The sequence below is a fragment of the Phoxinus phoxinus genome, assembly GCF_949152265.1.
Source record: "Phoxinus phoxinus genome assembly, chromosome: 17".
Classification (NCBI taxonomy): Eukaryota; Metazoa; Chordata; class Actinopteri; order Cypriniformes; family Leuciscidae; genus Phoxinus; species Phoxinus phoxinus.
The window spans coordinates 23,120,963-23,140,146 of record NC_136892.1 but is presented as its reverse complement, the minus strand read 5'-3'; the positions used below and the strand labels follow the sequence as shown (position 1 = coordinate 23,140,146).

Below are 19,184 nucleotides of genomic sequence, written 5' to 3'. Positions count from 1 at the left end.
CCTCACAGATGTACAGAGATGATTAGACAGTCCAACAACCTGCTGAGACTCAATAGTCAATGCCGGGCACGGATAGAAGATCTCTGTAAGTGTGCTAAGAGGAAGCTGAGATAGCAAGCTGGGCACATGCAACATCACATTTGAGGTGGATGTTTATTTTAGCAGATGATCCGAGATCAGCCTGGGGGGTTTCAGCATGTGAGCTGATGTTATATTTATAAGCAGTAGGTTCCTCTTACTTTACAATGGGGTGGTCTGGCCTAGTGGTTAAAGATGTGGAATAATAGCGAAAAGGCTGTAGGTTTGAACCCCACAAGGGCTAATCCAAGCACTATTGTGCCTGTGGCAAGGCACTTAACCCCATGTGACTCCAGGGGATTGTCCTTGTTATAAGTGCACCATAAGACCTGTTTCACACTGCAGTATGTGAACAAATAAATACATAAACAATTACAACAGTAGGATCATAAAGGAAATAAAGTGATTTCTGGGTTACCACATAGTATTTTCTTTTAAATTAAATCAAATAACGTAAATATGGATAACCGCTAAGTGGAGCAATAAATATGACAAATATGACAATGTGCAGTAACTTCAATTTGTTTGCAAACACACTCTCACTCGGGAAAACAATAGGTATTATTTTTATCTTCTTATGGAGCAAAAAGTGAGAGCAACCATCTACTTACTACTTACATGCATTTAGGGTCTCTATTGATCGATTCAGTGCACACATTTAATGAACAAAACTATATAAAAAAAAAATTAATCTAACTTACCCCAAACTTCTCAACAGTAGCATAATTCTGACCTCAGTCATAACCATCCATTATATATTATTTTGTAAACCATTATTGTAAACCATTATACCCAGCACTTAGAAAAAGGCCAGTATCCATTCTTCCATTTGCTAAAACACTTGAGTGCGTCGTGTTCAACCAAGTCTCTACTGGTTGGACAACAACCCATCTGGTTTCAAAATTAGCCACTCAACCAAGACTGCCTTGCTCTCGGTAATTGAAGCTCTGAGATTGGCAAGAGCAGATTCCAAATCATCACTACTTATCTTGCTGGATCTGTCTGCTGATTTTGACACGGTTAACCACCAGAGCCTCCTCTCAACCCTCACGACAATGGGCATCTCAGGAATCGCACTCCAGTGATTGACAGTCAAGTCTTACCTGGGTTCTTCAGGGTGTCTTGGACAGGTAAGGTGTCTGAGTCGCAACATCTACCTACTGGGGTGCCTCAAGGCTCAGTGCCTGGACCACTTCTATTCTCCGTAATGACATTACTAGGATCTGTTATTCAGAAACATGACTTTTCCTATCACTGCTATACTGATGACACACAAGTACCTCTCATTTCAGCCAGATGATCTGACAGAAGCTGCTCTCATTTCTGGCTGCCTGACAGACATTTCGGACTGGATGAAGGACCACCACCTTCAACTCGACCTTGCAAAGAAAGAACTGCTTCTTTCTTTGAAGCAGAACAACTTCTCCATTCAGCTAGGTTTGTCATCCATAATTATTTCCAAGACAGCCAGGAACCTCTGAGATGTGATTGATGAACAGTTAAACTTCACAGACATCCTGCAGATTTGCCTTGTACAACATTAGGAAGATCAGCCCCTTCCTATTGGAGCATGCAACTTGAACCTTGTTCAAGCTCTTGAACTATCCAGACTAGACTACTGTAATGCTCTCTTTGCAGGCCTTCCAGCTTGTACTGTCAAACCTCTGCAATGGATAAATAATGCTGCAGCAAGAGTGGTCTTTAACGAGCCGAAAAGAGAGCATGTCACACCTCTCCATCAATTTGCACTGGTTGCCAATAGCCACTCGCATCAAATTCAAGGCACTAATGTTTGCCTAGTGCCTACAGAACAACCATTGGCTCTGCTCCCCCATACCTAAACTCACTACTTCAGACTTATGTGCCCTCCAGAAGCTTGCAAACTTTTCCGTCAACACGTGACCCGTTAATATTAACACACATTATTCTATAATTAATATATGTATATATATATATCCTCATTTGTAAGTCGCTTTGGATAAAAGCATCTGCTAAATGATTAAATGTAAATTGAAATGTACTGACAACTTTCACTGTTTGCACATTGATTGATATGATGTATGATGAATTGCATACTATGTAAAATATTCACATTGATACTCTGAACCCTCCATCGGAAGTGAATGGCTTCCGGTCTATTGTCTAACATAAGCAGCAAAAAGTCAGCTTTTGTCCTCACAAGCAGTCTATTTTAAAGCTTTCAATACAGGTAGCATTCAAAATCTGTAAATCTTTTCAGCCGCTAACAGTTCTCTTGTTGATCTCTTTTATCAATAACAGATAAAGATGAGAGAAATAAGTACAAAAGGTAAAAACATGCCTGAAATGAGCCAGGCTGCTTTTCAAACGTTTTTGAATATAAAGCAGCAATTCACAGCTGGGTCAAGTACTGATCTGACAGGGGGGATGAAAGTAATATTTCACTGTGTTGCATCACTGGATCAGTCCTTTCAGCTGTCAAAATCTGCACCAGCAAACACTAAATGCAACAATCAGTCTCTTTCAAGCTCTTACAGATAGCACACTATGTTTGATGGGCAGTGAACTGAAAGATGAAATGGCGGGAGAAGTTGAGCCGAATGTCTGCTGCTGTAGGATTTGAAATTCTAGACACCACTCTCCCATCAGGCACTGCTGGATGTTTGTATTTGAAAGACAGAAACAGATAGAATTTGCACTAAAGAGAAGGACAGAGTGTGTGCATTTACCGGTTCCTAGTTCGATGTGCTCCAAGGAAGTGTGCTGGTTCTGATGGACCCACTCCCCATTGCATTTAAAGAAGATCTGGAGGGCGGGCCGTGCACGGCAACGTAGTTTGATGGGGTTGCTCTTGACGATGTACGCATCATCGGGCTCCTGCAGGAAGTGAGGCAGCGTTCCAGACATCGCTGAGAGACCATCACGTGACCCTGCAACAAACATTCAGGAATTAGGAGTCAGCTTTAGGAGGAAAGTCAGTTTCATTCAACATGAAGTAAAAACGTCTAACCGAGCAAATCCACTCGGATGACAGCTACCTATCTGCGAGTTCCTATAATCAGACACATCAGCCAGGGCTCCCTGAAAGCAAGCTTACTCACTCCTTAACTGGCCTGTCAATCACTTTGAAAAGCGCTCTCAGGTTGGATGACGTTTTCAAACGAGCGCCACATGAGCCGGTGACAACGAGAGATAAAGTGAAAACTGCCCTAAAGCAGCTGAAGGTGAATTTCAGCACCATGGACAACAGCCAGCAGATACTCAATAGCATAAGCATTTTCAGGACCACGGACAGCTCAGCTTGGCTCCCTAGTTTCACATTATATGCAGATATTTGCTCTGTTCCAAAACCTAGCGAGCTGCTAATGGAGGCAACATTTTCAGGCACCATGTACACGCTTGCCAACGCAAATGCTTCTCCAAAAGGTGGGTAACTTAATTACGCTGCCTCCTAAAATACCTAATTTGTGACTGTCCTAAGGCAGCACCACGTTTCCAGGAATCCCACATTCACTGTAATGATCATGATAAAAATGTTGATTATAAATAAAGTCATATTTCAATATTAAGAGAATATTGCACTTCACTGCGATACTTTTACATTCTTTATTCTATGTGAACATAAGCTAGACAGATTCATAAACATTATTCATGCTTTTAGCAAATTCTAGGACGATAATTGTAGGCGAATATATGTGCTATATCACAGTCAATGTGACAGTTGAGTCGGCTTCTGTGAGCATTTGAGGTCACAGCGAGAACTGGACTTGGCTGATCTTGTGAAATTCTGGGTAAAGCTCTCACTTCATTAAACCTTTATACTATGATTGTGCTCAAAACCAAAATTGTTCCATTCTATACAAGAAAACCATCAAATTCTGCAATAAACACAGACAAAACAAAAACTAAATTTGTGTCTGAAGTGTTGTGCTTTTTAAAGTAATGCATTACAATATTGTGTTACTCCCTTAAAAAGTCACCAATTGCATTACATCACTTTTGTGTTACTTTTTCAGACCTGGGGTGAGCATGCTTCATAACTAAAAAAGTTATATTTTTGGCTAATGTAAAGGTCCTTTCACAGCAAAATGCAGGAAAAGAAAGTATTATTTCAGCAATAAAAGCAATAAAAACAAATTGTACATTGCAGCATACAACCGAAACAGGGAAAAATGAAAATAGTGCAAAGCAACCTGACAAAGAAATATAACATTCATGACATTAAAGAATGAAAAGAAATCTAGAGAAAAAATTAATAAATATGATGAGAAAAAACAATAAAACATTTTTTTGGCTGGAGACAAGCAGACACATACTGTGCTGTGCTTTCCTTATCTTTCTCTACTCTCTCTCCCCTAAAATGTCTTGTAACCCTACACTGTATCTGTCAAATAAAGGGTCAAAAGCCAAAAAATCTCATAAAAGCACTGTAAATCTATAATAAAATGGCTATTAAAAACTGGAAACCTGTTCTGACATGCCCCATGAAATCGACCATGTACGGGTGTGAAATTCCATTTCACACAGGGATATTTGGAGAAAGATTTAGGATCTAAAAGTGTCTCGTGGATAAAAGAGCCACACAAGAGTGACAGGAGCTGAAATATCCACAGTGATTCAAAGCACACAGTGATTTAAAGCACTCCTCTCCCTCGCTCTTCACCTTTCTCTCATGCTCACTCTCCATTTCTCTTTCTGTCACTGCATGTGTGTATACACACACACACACACACACGACTCTCCCTCACTAATAAAACTGTCACAGACGTAATTGGATGGGATATTTTGGAAACGATTCCCCCTGACTGAAATAAGCATAATAGAGATTTCTGTTGAATAGTAATCCTTCCCTGGAAAACTGTGTGTGTGTGTGTGTGTGTGTGTGTGTGTGCGTGCACAGGTGCGTAATCCTCTGGCAAACATACCTGATTCATCCTGATTAGAATGAATAGAGAGATGCCTGCGTGTGCTGCTCACACTGAGAAAATCACAGCCCTCGCACCTGCCCCTCCTTCTCTTACGGTCTCCCTCACACCAGAGGACAATTTTATCACTCAAGTGTTTCTTTCATAGCTCAGTAGACTTAAAGTCAACATGTACTTTTCTAATATACATTCCTGTGAACATTTTTTATCAACACATGTTATTTCCTTAAAAAATTGTCCCATTGTGATCTTTCAGCAACATGAACTTTCACTACCATAACATTCCTTTTAGGCTGACATCACCTAGGACTCAAGGATGGGGAAAATAATGTTAACCAAAAGACAAATAACTATTTAACCCTTTCTAAAATAATGTCATAATATAGATCTACGATTTTGGGCTCAGTAAGATTTTTTTTCTTTCTTATTTTGACAGAAATGAATAAGTCTACATTGTTACAAAATACTTCTGTTTCAAATAAATGCTGTTTTTAAAAAAAATTATGTTGCTTTTACATTTTTATCACAATTCACACAAACATATTAAAATATCCCAGCAGCAACACTGTTTTTAACATTAATAATTAGAAGTGTTACTTGAGCACCAAATCAGCACATATTATAATGATTTCTGGAGGATCATGTGACACTGAAGACAGGAGTAACGATGCTGAAAAGTACATTTACTGTTATATACTGTTATTTGTAATAAATGTAATAAAATATTTTTCTGTAATTTTGATCAAATAAATGCATCCTCTGTGAGCATAAGATACTTTTGAAAACACAAATCTAACGCAAATAATAAATAAAAAGCACCTTTTGAAAAGTAGTGTATTTTCAGTCTGATTCATCAAGACCAAATGATGTGTAGAACACATAGTTTGTGTCAGAAAAATCTGACACAAATTTTTAGAATCTATTTGGTATCTTGGTTAAGCTAGCAAAATTTGAGATATTACGGTACTGAGATCTCTATTGAAACTGAAGTAATTGGTAAGATAATATAAAAATATATGTAAGTAGGAGAAAAGTCTCCATTTGTCCTTAATTTCATTTCAGTGCTGTCTAGGAGAAACAATTGAGACATTAAAAGGATTCCAATGGCTCTCTCTCCATCTTCCACCCCCATTCCTCTTCGTTCCAGACATGTAAACAAAACGCACATTATTTTCTATAAGAGAATTAATGGTAGTGTCTTGTTTGTATCATCCCAATGCTTTGTGCTCATGCTTCTTTTTAGAATGAATACTCCCACACAGAGAGCACCAGGTAGGAGTGTGAACACATTCATATTCAAAAACATGGACAAACATATTGGACCGTGAAGTTCCATACTGTAATGTGTGCTAATGCTAATTTTGCACGCCCACAAACAAATGTATTCACATTTACAAGCAAATACACAATCGCGACGCGCTCAAACACGAGAGCACACATTTGGACTCGCACACCACACGCTTTTATCCAGCCACCATCACAGATGTTCAGGAGTGCTTGACATGATGGCAGTCTGATGAAAGGGAAAAATAGTCATCCGACTGAGCCACAGATGAAAGGATAGCGAGAAAGAGTGGGGGGGAGGGAAAAAGAGTGAGAAAGAGAGGGAAAGTGCAAATGAGAACGGGTGGAAAGAGACTCGTGGACGTTGTCACATCTCTATGCAGACTGATTTATAGAGAACGATAACTGTTATTGAGGGGAGGACCATATGTTTGTTACTGACGGAAAATAAACTATATCTGAGAGAGTGTTAACACACATAGAAACACACTCCAGAACAACCGAGCAAAACAATCAATCTTACCCTGGAATGAAAATAAAGATTTGTTAAAGACTTTGTTTTGGTCCATTTATCCAGGAATGAAAAGACATCTACATTTTAAATATTTATGCTAAAAAGATGATTGTTTTGTCAAGTTTTAGGAGCGATACAAGTTGTTTAAGACATGGACTAATTAATATTATTATACAAAAATGTAACAAATGAATTTTCACCACAAATAATAATAAACCCAAAATCTTTTTTACCATTAATAATACAAATTTTTTTATTAATGAGTTTGCTCAACTGTTTTCTTTAGTAGACAGTTTGATTTGAATCGCTAAAATAGCTTAAATCATGAGTCAGACTATCATTCCTAAAATTTGATCTATACAAAGTAATAATGTTGTGCATAATACAATTGCTGGCCAACTGGCGGACTACATTTATGTAGCATCGAATCAATTATTAAATCACATTTGGTACCTGTAGAATGTTCATGTTTGGCTCTGACTATGCTTCCCTCGAGATTGAAAAAAAGTTTGACTAAGTTCTTTAAACAAATATGATGCAAGTCAAAATGGCTCTCTTGTGGCATCAGAGTGAAAACTGTTTTGGTTTGAAGCTTTTATTTTTAAGAGACTGCAGGCGTGCAATCCAAGGAGACCTGGGCTTTTCCTGTGTTTGTTTCTCTCTGTGGTGGTGCTTTTGTTATGTAGTGTTAGTTCTTGATAGAACGAAAGTGACCATGACATCCTAATGCAATCACGACTCAGACACAATAACACAATCCTGACTGCCTCTCTGAGGGGCTTTTGAGCGGTGTGTATGTGCGTGAGGAGAGAGAGAGAGTGAGTGAGAGAGCGAACGAGAGGATGATTTCAGTGATTGAGCGTTTGCGTGTTTTCCAAACCTCCCTGTATCAAGTCTTCTGACAGCTATTTAATGTTTCCCATTTGCATTAGTTGATAAAGCACCAATCTGTTCTCTAAATCCACAGCGTGACACGGCAGAAACACCAAAATGGCCGACCGCATCCTCTCAATCCCCCCTCCGCTGTCAGGGCCGAGCAGGTTTCCACAGCAATGATATACGAGTGGCGGGCCACCCCGGCAATAACCGCGGACGCTAGATACATCTCACGCTACGGGAGCAAAACAAGATGTCATTGCCATCAGCTCCGAGCAATAAGTTTATCACACACACACCTGTCTGTCATGCTGAGAGGTATACGTCGCACACACACGAAATACAAACAAGCTAACTATTCTGACCTAGAAGTGGTAAAGGAATGGTGGTTAGATTGTATATATGTCAACATATTTTGTGTGCTAGAAGTGACTAGTACGTTGTTAGGGAAGCAGTTTTCAAGTTGTAGTGAGCCAAGTTACTGTCAAAATAAGGTAGATAGATAACCACATTGAAACTATTGAATAAGGCAGTTTCTTTAAAATTATATTCTAGTTTATTATTGTTATTTTTTTTAGCACATTATAACTGTATTAATCAGATAAGCACATAGGATTCTAAAGTAAGAGAATCATACTTAAATGTACACAAAAAGAACCAGACCAGGCTACATGCTTTCTATTTAGACTCGAATGCATGAATGGCTCCAATTTCCATTGGCTAAGTTTTCGTTTAGATATAATGGAGTCCAAATCCAGAAATAAGATTATTTAGATTTTTTTTTTAAACAGAAAAGTTATGGTGCAAAATAAATAAGAAATGTTAAAGAAGAACTGTTTAAGGTCAGATGTTCTTACTTCCATTGAAACACAAGATGCTCTTTGAATCATACTGTAAATGGAAATGGTAAATGGACTGCATTTATATAGCGCTTTAACAGACCCATGGCCACCAAAGCGCTTTACATATTGCCTCACATTCACCCATTCATACACTCATTCATACACCGACGGCATACACTGTATGCTGGAGAACATGATCATCAGGTTTTACACAAATTTGTGTAACACAATTTGAGTTCATGCATCCGACTGCTGCCATTAAAGCAGAAACAAATCAGATACTAAGAGAAATCCTAAAATGCATGTGATTTTTCCGCCCTAATTGTGGTGCTGAATACATTTTGTGACAACATAAATTGGCATGCAATTGAGAAAACTTTCCAAAAGAAAACCTTTTTCACTAGTGGTCTCACACTTCTGGAACTCACTGCAGATACAGTGAAAATATGAGCTTCTGCACAAAAGTAAGCTGTATTTTCCTCTGTTCTGCAAATCCTGTGGAAAATGGTGCAAAGCGTGCATTTCAGACAGAAAGAGAGAGAAGTGCACCTTGGGGAGTTTTGACAGACTGCTGGTAGCGAGATCACGATAATGGCAGTTCTCAGCAGGGTGATGAACCCGCGTAACATACAGCTCACCCACGGCCTGAACAATAACACATGTAGATCAGCCTCCCGCACACACACACACACACACACACACACACACACACACACACACACACACACACACACACACACACACACACACACACACACACACACACACACACACACACACACACACACACACACACACACACACACACACACACACACACACACACACACACACACACACACACAGGCTGAACCCTCCCTTTAAATGCTTCAGCTCTGCACTGTAGCATTCTGGGATTTCTGTAATTACTCCACAGTGTTTATTACCAGATTAAAGAATCTAGCGTGTGATTGGATAACACAGAGAGAGAGAAACAGAGAGAGAGAGGGGGGGGGGGGGGGGGGGTGAAGGAAGGGGGAGATGGAAGTTTAGGAAATAGAGCGTGGAAACACAACAATAGATTGATGTAAAATTACAGAATAAAAAACAAAAGAGCTAATGTGATTGGGCTCCGGATTACTGCTGATGGGAAAATAAAGATGTCCCATAATGCTTCGTTACAAAAGCAGCCCGTCAAAAGCCTAGTAATCAAATGTTTACTGATACTCAAAGCAGCAAACACATAAGAGACATAAAATAGAGACTGTTCCATTACCCAATGAGCTGTGGTAAAAGTGATTTCACCAAGCACACCAACATCTTTGTTGATCCTTGAACAACATTACAATCAACCAATCAGATTTAAGAGGCAAGTTTAGAGTTAATCAAGTTTAGGCTTACAATCAGGGTTAGGTGCTTCAACATCAGTGTTATTCATCTATCATTTCTCTCTGGTTTTATGGGTAGGGTTAGATTTAGAGGTAGGGGAAGGGTTAAGACTACATTTTTGGACAGGAATATTGTTCTAGGATGAACAAAATTTGTTGACTCAGGAACACGTCTAACATGGAAAAATCACGGTGACCAATGAGCATTTTAAATAACACGAATGCTATTTAAGTAGGACACTGAATTATGATTCTTGTTTTGTCTACTACTATTCAAAATTTTGGGGTCATTTGATTGTATGTTTTTAAAAAGAAGTCTCTTATGCTGCTCACCAAGGTTGCATTTGTTTTTATCACAATTTTAAATAACTCTTTTCTATATTAATATATTTTAAAATGTAATTTAGTCCCATGCTGAATTTTCAGCATCATTACTCCAGTCTTCAGTGGCACATGATGCTTCAGAAATCATTCTAATATGTTGATTTGCTGCTCAAGAAACATTTCTTATTGCCATTGTTGAAAAAGTTGTGCTTCTTAATATGTGACCCTGGATCACAAAACCAGTCATAAGTCTCACCGGTATATATGTGGCAATAGCCAACATTACATTGCATGGGTAAAAATTATAGATTTTTCTTTTATGCCAAAAATCATTAGGATAATTAAATATGTTCCATGAAGATATTTTGTAAATTTTCTAGTTGTATCTCAGCCAAATATTGTCCTATCCTAACAAACCATACATCAATGGAAAGCTTATTTATTCAGCGTTAAAATAATGTATAAATCTCAATTTCATAAAATGTATCCATGTGACTGGTTTGGTCCAGGGTCACATATGTTTGCGGAAGCCGTGTTACTTTTTACAGGATTATTTGATGAATAGAAAGTTTAGCAATTATTTAAAATGGAAATCTTTTGTAACACGGCAAATGCCTTACTGTGACTTTAGCAATTTAATGCAGTTTACATGCTGCCATAGACTTCACCAGGTTTGGAACAGAAAACAGTTAGTTATATATATATATATATATATATATATATATATATATATATATATATATATATATATATATATATATATATATATATATATATATATATATATATATATATATATAGAGAGAGAGAGAGAGAGAGAGAGAGAGAGAGAGAGAGAGAGAGATACTGCAGTCTCTAAAGCTGATCCTAAATATCATTACTTAGAATAAAACAGATGCTACTACATAAATTTACAAAGCGCAAGTGTAATTACAGCACTACTCAAAATTCAAATGCAGGGCCACAGTCGTTAGCTAATTAGTACAAACAAAACATCCTTAAGTAACAGTGACATTTCAGAAAAGGTTAGGAAGTGTCGCTTTTGTGCATGTACTTGCGTTGGACTGAATATAATTAGGCCGTCTCAGATGGTAGAATTAAGTTTTGTCGAATTTCGTTTGCTTCTGATCTCGTCCCCTGTGATGCAGTGTAATGCTCTCCCAGACTCTTAACGGTCAGTCAAGAAAGAGTCATTATTAATGTGCTGCAATTTGATGCAACGTGTTTGACGGTTACATCAAATGCTGAAACGAAACCATGAAAACTTCTGGACGGACGGGCGCATAAAAGTTTGCTGGCATGATGGTTCAAGGAACTCAAGAAGCACACAGAAGATGCCTCCTATCATTTTCAGAGCACTTCAGATGGTATGAAATTCCTTTGAAAGGATTCTTGGATGTGTGGAAGAGATTTAGCGAACAGACAGCAAGGGTCCTTCCGGAGTGCTCTAGATCGAAGACTTTCTCTCTTTATTTTTTTCCATCCGTCTCCAAAGAGCTTTACACTAAGTGATATTACTGAGAGTCGCTTCTTTTTCTAATCGCAGTCCCACGGGATCAAAGTTCCCAGGAAGCCCCAGAGCTCTGTTCACATATCTCCTTTTCCTTTGAAAAAGAGAGCGAATCATTGCATTAGTTGTAATACTTGTTTCAGGCACGCACAAAGTATTAGAAAAGATCAGCAGCCATCACCATGAAGTATGTAAAACAAGTATATAAAGCAGTGATGTAGGCAAGTACTCACATTAGGGATTACTTTAGTTACACTAGATGCTATATTTGATGTTAATGCAAAACAAAAATGGAAATTTAAGTACAATCTGTTCAATATGTCAAACTGTTGTGCACCTTGATGACTGACTTTTGATCACCGGAAAAGTGTGGAAAGACATCTGACTTTTGCTGGCTGATGTTTATGTGTAAACCGTTCATAAAAAGATTCGGTAACACAGTTTAGGGACCAATTATCACTGTTAAAATGCTTATTAGCATGCATATTACTAGTATATTGGCTGTTTATTAGTACTTATAAAGCACATATTAATGCCTTAATCTGCATGAACTTAGTCTACATTCCTATACACAATTCCTACCCATACCTAAACGTAACAACTACCTCCCTAACTATTAATAAGCAGTAATTAGGAGTTTATTGAGGCAAAAGTCATAGTTAATTGTTAGTTAATAGTGAGAATCGTACCCTAATCTAAAAATGCGACCAAATATTATCATGTAAACCACCATCCAAAATCTAAAACCAAGCTATTAATCACCAGCCAAACCCAGAGCAATATGGAAAGTTTCTGGAGACACTCACTTATGTATACTTTTTGTTAAAATACTTTCTCTACTGAACTACATTACATCAATGAATTTGGCAGACAATTTTATCCAAAGCAACTTACAAAGTAGCCTGGCTCTGCCCTCCAACATACTTCCGCTCAATTTTCATTTTCCTTCAGTACTACGTCTGGTCTTGCGGTATATTTTTGGGCTTTCTCCGATCAATTTTTTACCGGTCCAATCAGCGAACAGAGGGAGTGGTTGAGAACGATGACGTTGAGGTCGTGCGCTAGTTGACATACGCCACGAGACTCACGGCCAAAGGTTAGCGATTGGTTATGGCAGATCCAGCGTGGCTCTGGGCAGATCCAATAGTTTTAACCTTCAACACAGGACCCGCCTTCAAAGAAGTTAACGCTTGTCAATGGAGAGAGGCCAGACTCTCTGTACAAATGAAATGTACGAGAGTCTGGTAGGACCAGGATACTTACAGTGCGCATTCAAGGTATACATTTGTTCAGTATGTGTGTACGTTCCCTGGGACAATCCGTGACATGGGTGACACCCCAGCATATATAATCCTGCAACATTCATTCAAACAATGATATAAACTAAGCAGCACAACTGTTTTCAACACTGATAATAAGAACCGGATTCTTTAACTGGGTTGCTTTTACACAGCTGTAGTTTACAGTGTCTTAAGCCGGGTTCATTTACGATATCGGTCCGATTTTGGCATGATCCGTTTGACTTAGGGTAGAATTTAGGAATCAAAATCTCATAATCTGATCGTAACAGACAAACATATTTTGTATAGTCTAACCCGGCATTACAGCATTAGGCCTCAGACGGTTACATGATGTGAACACCCTGCAGAACACTACATCTTCTCCCATATCCTGTGATTTCATCAAAAGACTCCTGGATCCAGCCTACTTTCAATGGTGAGTTGGGTACAGTGTGACCTCCTGACTCTTAAACCCCACGGCGCCATGGTTGACAGCTCTTCTGTTCTTTTTGTTCAAATATTGATGTTCTACTACACAGTATATGCTGTGAACATACACATGTGCTTACATACAGGTACACACATACTGTATTCTGTCCATCCCTCTCTATGGACCAACAAAGCGCAAGTAAAGCATAAATGAAGTGAAACTGAAAAGAAATGTGGATGGAGATGAAAGGAGAAAAGATGAGAGAAAAGACAAGACTGAGAGAAGTGGAGGAGATTGGAGAAGCTCAGGAAAGAAAAATTAAGCAAAACTAAGAAACGAGTCAAGAAAAGAGACAAGATGTGACAAAATGAGACGAGAAGAGAAGAGTCGAGGAAAGAAAAGAAAAGAAGAAACGAGAGAAGATGAGAGAAGAGGCCAGAAGAAATCAGAGGTTAACAGAAATGAGAAGTAAAGATGTGCCAAAACATGAAGAAAAAAAAGAGAAGAGAAGAGAAGAGCAGAGAAAAGCTTAAAGAAACAAGCTTAAAGGAATAGAAGAGCTTAAAGAAACAGAGGGACTATGAACAACCAAAAGGCTTTTCTGAGCTCTTGATGAGCATGACAGGCACATTAATCATGAATCACACTGAGCCGTGAGACGCCGAAGAAATGGAGGGTGGAGAAGGAGAAGAGAGAGAGAGAGAAACACGACTGCTTCCCACACGCAGTCTCCAAACCTACAGCTCCAGAAGCGTTTCCTCGCAGAACTGCTTTTAAGGGGTGTAGAGAGTTCAGACAACATCAGGGTGAGTGTTCAGATGATATCAAGTGCAGGGAAAGAGAGTTCAAGAAAGCACCTTTACCATAATCCTCCCGAAATAACATCTTACGTCTCCGCAGCATCAGTAAAAATTCATGAGCTTCATAAGTTATAAATAGATGGCAGATTCCTCGTTTCGAAAACGCTTCATGAACGCCTCATTCCCAGGCATCAAGAGGCAAGAATCTACAACGAGAATCCGAACCGCACGAGTCCCGTGATAACCTGAACCGTTTCAGGATGTCCTCCGCCTGGTCACCGTCTAACTAAAAACGATCGGCCCTCCCTCCGTTCATTTTCTTTACACAAAACTCACCCTGACACGCTAGTTCTATCGAGTTTGGCAGGAGTCTCATTCTGTCAGTCAGTGTAAATAGCTCTCTCATTCAGGCGCTGATCAGAGCCGAACATGGAGACAGGTGAAAGAAACTCAGCAGGAGAGGAGGACGACGATGAGAAGGAAGTAAAAGAGGGTGAGAAAAGAAGAAAGAGAGTAAAGAGAGAGAGATTGATCTGAAGCCCTACCGTGAGCCGCAGCAGGGGGCATTATGGCTCGACAGAAGAGTGCGAATGTACGGAGCTCATACAGATATACGGATGATTTCGGTTCACCATCTGTTCAAATATGCGATACGATATCAACGAATCACGGGGGGAAATCGGGACCGAAATGCTATTGCAGAGGAATCTCCTCAGGTAGCTGGATAACCGGGGACTGAAAGGCTGCTAAATGAAGGTCGGGTTTCAGATTCTCTCTCTCTCGCTCTCAAGGGAAGTCCCTCTGAATGCATCCTGTGGCAAACATCTGTCTGAATCATGAAGACGCTGCATTCACTCGGTCTACTGGATGTCTTAGATCCTTAGCCAAATCCCTATCTCCCTCTCTCACTTGCTCGCTCTCTCTCAGAAAAGAAAGGCAACCAGGGAAAAGATGAATTGTGGGATTTCTATACCACAATATGATTTTTACATTTCATGTATATTCAATTGGACATACCTTTGGCTATAGAACATCACAAGGTTGTGTTGGTCAAGAAACACCCAAGTAGACGAGGAGGGCCATTTGACTGATATGCACAGTCCATTGTTCCATTTAGCTATAGGAAGAGTTATCCAATATATAACATACTGGTGTGGTAAAAACTAGTTCAAATATTGGTGTAACATTCTTAAAAAATACATGAAGACATTTTCGTTAAATTAAATTAAAAACAATAACTGAAAAAAAGGAGTAAACTAAAATATTTTCATGACTTTCATAGAATTAAAAATTCCCACAAATTAATAGTTTTTGAAACATGTTACACTATTTTCCAAAAGTTTGGGGTCAGTAAGGTTTTTGAAATGCATTTCTGATGCTCACCAAAGCTGCATTTATTTGATTAAAAAAATACAGTCAAACAATAATATTGCTATATATTATTACAATTTAAAATAACTGTTTTCAATCTATGTATATTTTAAAATGTAATTTATTCCTGTGATGACAAAGCTTAATTTTCAGCAGACATTATTCCAGGCTTCAGTGTCACACGATCCTTCAGAAATCTTTGTAATATGCTGTTTTGATTTTTTTTTTTATATATATATATTAATATTAATGTTGGAAACAGTGATACATTTTTTAAATCAATTTAAAGCAATCTTGCTGAATAAAATTATTATTCTTTTATTTTTGACCCAAACATTTTTTGCTATAATATAAAGCTTTAAACCATTACTACTCACCTGCAGTAAAATAAAATAAAAGTCACTAGATAAAAATAAATTGAGAAAAAAAAAAAGTAATTTAAAATTGTCGAAACGGTAAGTGAAAACTGCCAAAAGCAAATACTAAACACAAAAGACCTACATTAAAAACAATACAATATACAATAAACCCAAATATCACAAACCTTTCAAAGCGTGCATCTTTACAAGCATTCACTGTTTCAACATGATGGTACCCATTAAGATTCCATACAGGTCTCCCAAATACTAATTTCTGCCAGGATGACAACCATTAGGAAACAGTAATTCAGATGTTGGTTTTATTACCTTTCAATAACTAACAACATTTCTATGAAAGGGAATGCTGATACATTTAAAAACCCTTAAATCTAAGTTAATCAAAGTGTGACTCAAGAAAACATACTGCATATTCTCTATATAAAATCTGCAGGTATGTTTTTTTGTTGCAATAATAGATCTATAATGACAGTTATTTTGAGTAAAATATGCAAGCCAATTCCATTCACTCTCTCCTTTCAATATCTCCATTCATTCATTACAAAAACTCTTATCAGCCATCAGGCAGAAAGGCTTGTAATTACAGCCTTTAAGTGAGGAGGAATCAGTTCTGTCTCTCTTCCCTCTGTTCACTCGCTCTTTCTTGCCTGCTTGAACCAAACGGAGCCAACATGGAGCCTCTCCACCTCTTTCGATTGCATAGCATTATTAAATGAACCTCGGAATATATTACAATCTCTCTTTCCAGTGCTCAGACAGCTTTAGGAGCAGAACAGATAAAATATACCTTAAATGTTGTCATTTTGTCATTTCATTAAAAATCTGGCAGCAGAGAGGAACCGAGTTCCATAAAAAAGTTAATATCCCTCAAAAAGAACGAAAGCGGATCGTTCTGGTGAATTTATTAATATCATTATTCTCCTGTCAGTGCGCATATGTGGCATATGGGAAAATGTCACTCATAAAACTTGCACCTCTTACCTTTTTTTTTTTTTTTTTCAGAATCCATCACAGCCTGAGATAATCATTACAGCAAGGTGAGACAGAGCTTTTAACGACTCTTACAAACAGAGAAATCACTAGCTGACACCCCACTGTCCTCTATAATGGAAGTTTGGTGTCTTCTGAGTACAGCTGAGCAAGTTACAACATGACATGTGCAAACTGGCAAAACGTAAAAGACTGACACACACTTTATGCGATGAGGGTCCCGCGATACAGGAACAGCAATCAAACAATCGGTCCTGCCATAATTAGAACCAGGGAAATACCGTCACAAATGCCTTTTTAGACAGGAATTCATTTGAAATGTCTATTTATTTGATCGTGTCGTGTAAAATTCACCTGGACTGGACATGTAATTCTGCACAAGAGTTAATATATGCAAACCGGTTTATAATATTCAACGTCCCTTCCTGTCTAAAATAAATTTGATTAAAATGATTCAATAATAGATCTGTAAATGTACCGTGATTCAAGATAATATAATATTATACAATATTCTAAAAAAGATATATATCATAAGCATCATATCGTTTCTGTGATCCTCTATAAAAGGATTTCCTAACGTCTTTTTCGGAAACAATCTAAAATGACCTGTTTCCATAAAAATAATCGTGTCTGTTAGAATTAAAAGGTCACAGCAGTTGAACTATTACGTGTAATTGTGTTTACACACAGAGAGATATTTCCTGTCTATAACGCTGGCTCTGGTCACCGCTGCCCTGGCTCTGAAGTTTAAATGTCAGACTCGGAGACATGGATTAGAGCGGTTTAAAGCCATAGCTCAGTTTAATGGCTTCCTGTGAGGGCTTGAGGTTTTCACTTGACATTTTTGTAAACTTTCATCATAAAAATCTATATATGAACGACACCAGGGTTTATGTGGTAGAAATGTTGCCTGCTAACTACTACAGCTCAGCTTTTCCTTCCCACAAGGAATTTCATCTATATTGTATTCTCGCATGCTATAGCCATTAGCATGCCTGGCTTCCACTAGCATTGCAACTTTAGCTTACGGCTTTTCACAAAACCTGATGCTAACAAAGAAAACGGATGTGAAAAGGCCAATTAACAGACAAACGGCAACAAACACATTTGTTGGGTTTTGTTGGATTAGTGTGTTACCCCTGTCAGCGTCTGTTGGCGTTGGTTGGGGTTTGTTTTCACCTGACTGAACATGTTCAATACGTGTTTGTCAGTGTCTGTCGGGGCAGTGTGAACATGACAGTTATTTTTCATCAAATTCTAAATCCCGTACAATTCTAAATTTCTGAATTGTTTGTTGCTGTTTGTCTGTGCGGTATGAATTGGCCTTTAGCCAAGAAAGAGACATTCTAATGATACAAAGACATTCAAATCTATGAATAAAAAGCACTTCAGTGAAGGACAGAGTGAAGCTAAGGGAGCGGCTCATGACAACTGAGTCGAAAACCCTTTCCGCTGAAAGTAATTTCAGGAAGGAAACAGTCTGTATTAAATACATGAATGAGTGATAGCCTGCAGTATGCAGAGCAGAATTTATATTCACTGAACTCCTGAACCCTGAAACGCAGAGGGATACATGCTCACACACACAATAAATATGCGCTGGATAGCAACTATCGCTCATTGTCACAAAAAGATAACTTCACAATCACCAAAAGACATTTGAGGTCCCAATATGTGTGTTTGAGTGTCTCTTTTCATTAGCCTGAGTTTTTTTCCATTCTGAAATAGCAAAGAACGCCAAAAGGTGCTAAAAACCTAAAAGGTGTAATCTGTAAAAAAAAAAAAAAAAAAATTGCAACAGTCAGGTTACCAAAGTAAAAGTCACATTCACCGGCACCCAGTTTGCATGTCTCTAAATTAGTTGCTTAAATTATTTTTTTTTGCCTACATTAGAAGTAAAAACATTAGAAGCCTTTTTAATGAAAATAAAAGTTTTCATTAAAAACTATATGAAAATGTTTAGTGAAATTAGAAATTATTTAAGGGATCTTTAGTTTAGTTGTATACATGTTCCCATATCCATGTATTGTGTTCTAATGTCACAAGTAATAATCTCAAGGTTTTCTGGGTTTTATTTATTTTGTAGTGTGGTTTTGAACATCGTCACGTGTGCACCTTACTCCTCACCACTGATTCCTGATGGTTTAACTGTAGGGGACAATTAATCGGCCATTTGGGGAGGTGTGCGCACAGTCAGCGGAGGCTCGCGCTGCGGAGCCAGGCGAAAGTATAAACAA

The 19,184-nt window shown here is 38.2% G+C and overlaps 1 protein-coding gene across 2 annotated transcripts in view; it reads right to left on the bottom strand.

The window, feature by feature from the left end:
- unc5da (unc-5 netrin receptor Da) overlaps positions 1 to 19,184 on the bottom strand; it is a 202,170-nt gene that overhangs the window by 65,669 nt on the left and 117,317 nt on the right. For both annotated transcript variants that reach the window (XM_079585194.1, XM_079585195.1), the window contains exon 2: positions 2,787 to 2,987. In XM_079585194.1, the coding sequence (XP_079441320.1) occupies positions 2,787 to 2,987 (201 nt within the window). The remainder of the gene's footprint in view (positions 1 to 2,786; positions 2,988 to 19,184) is intronic.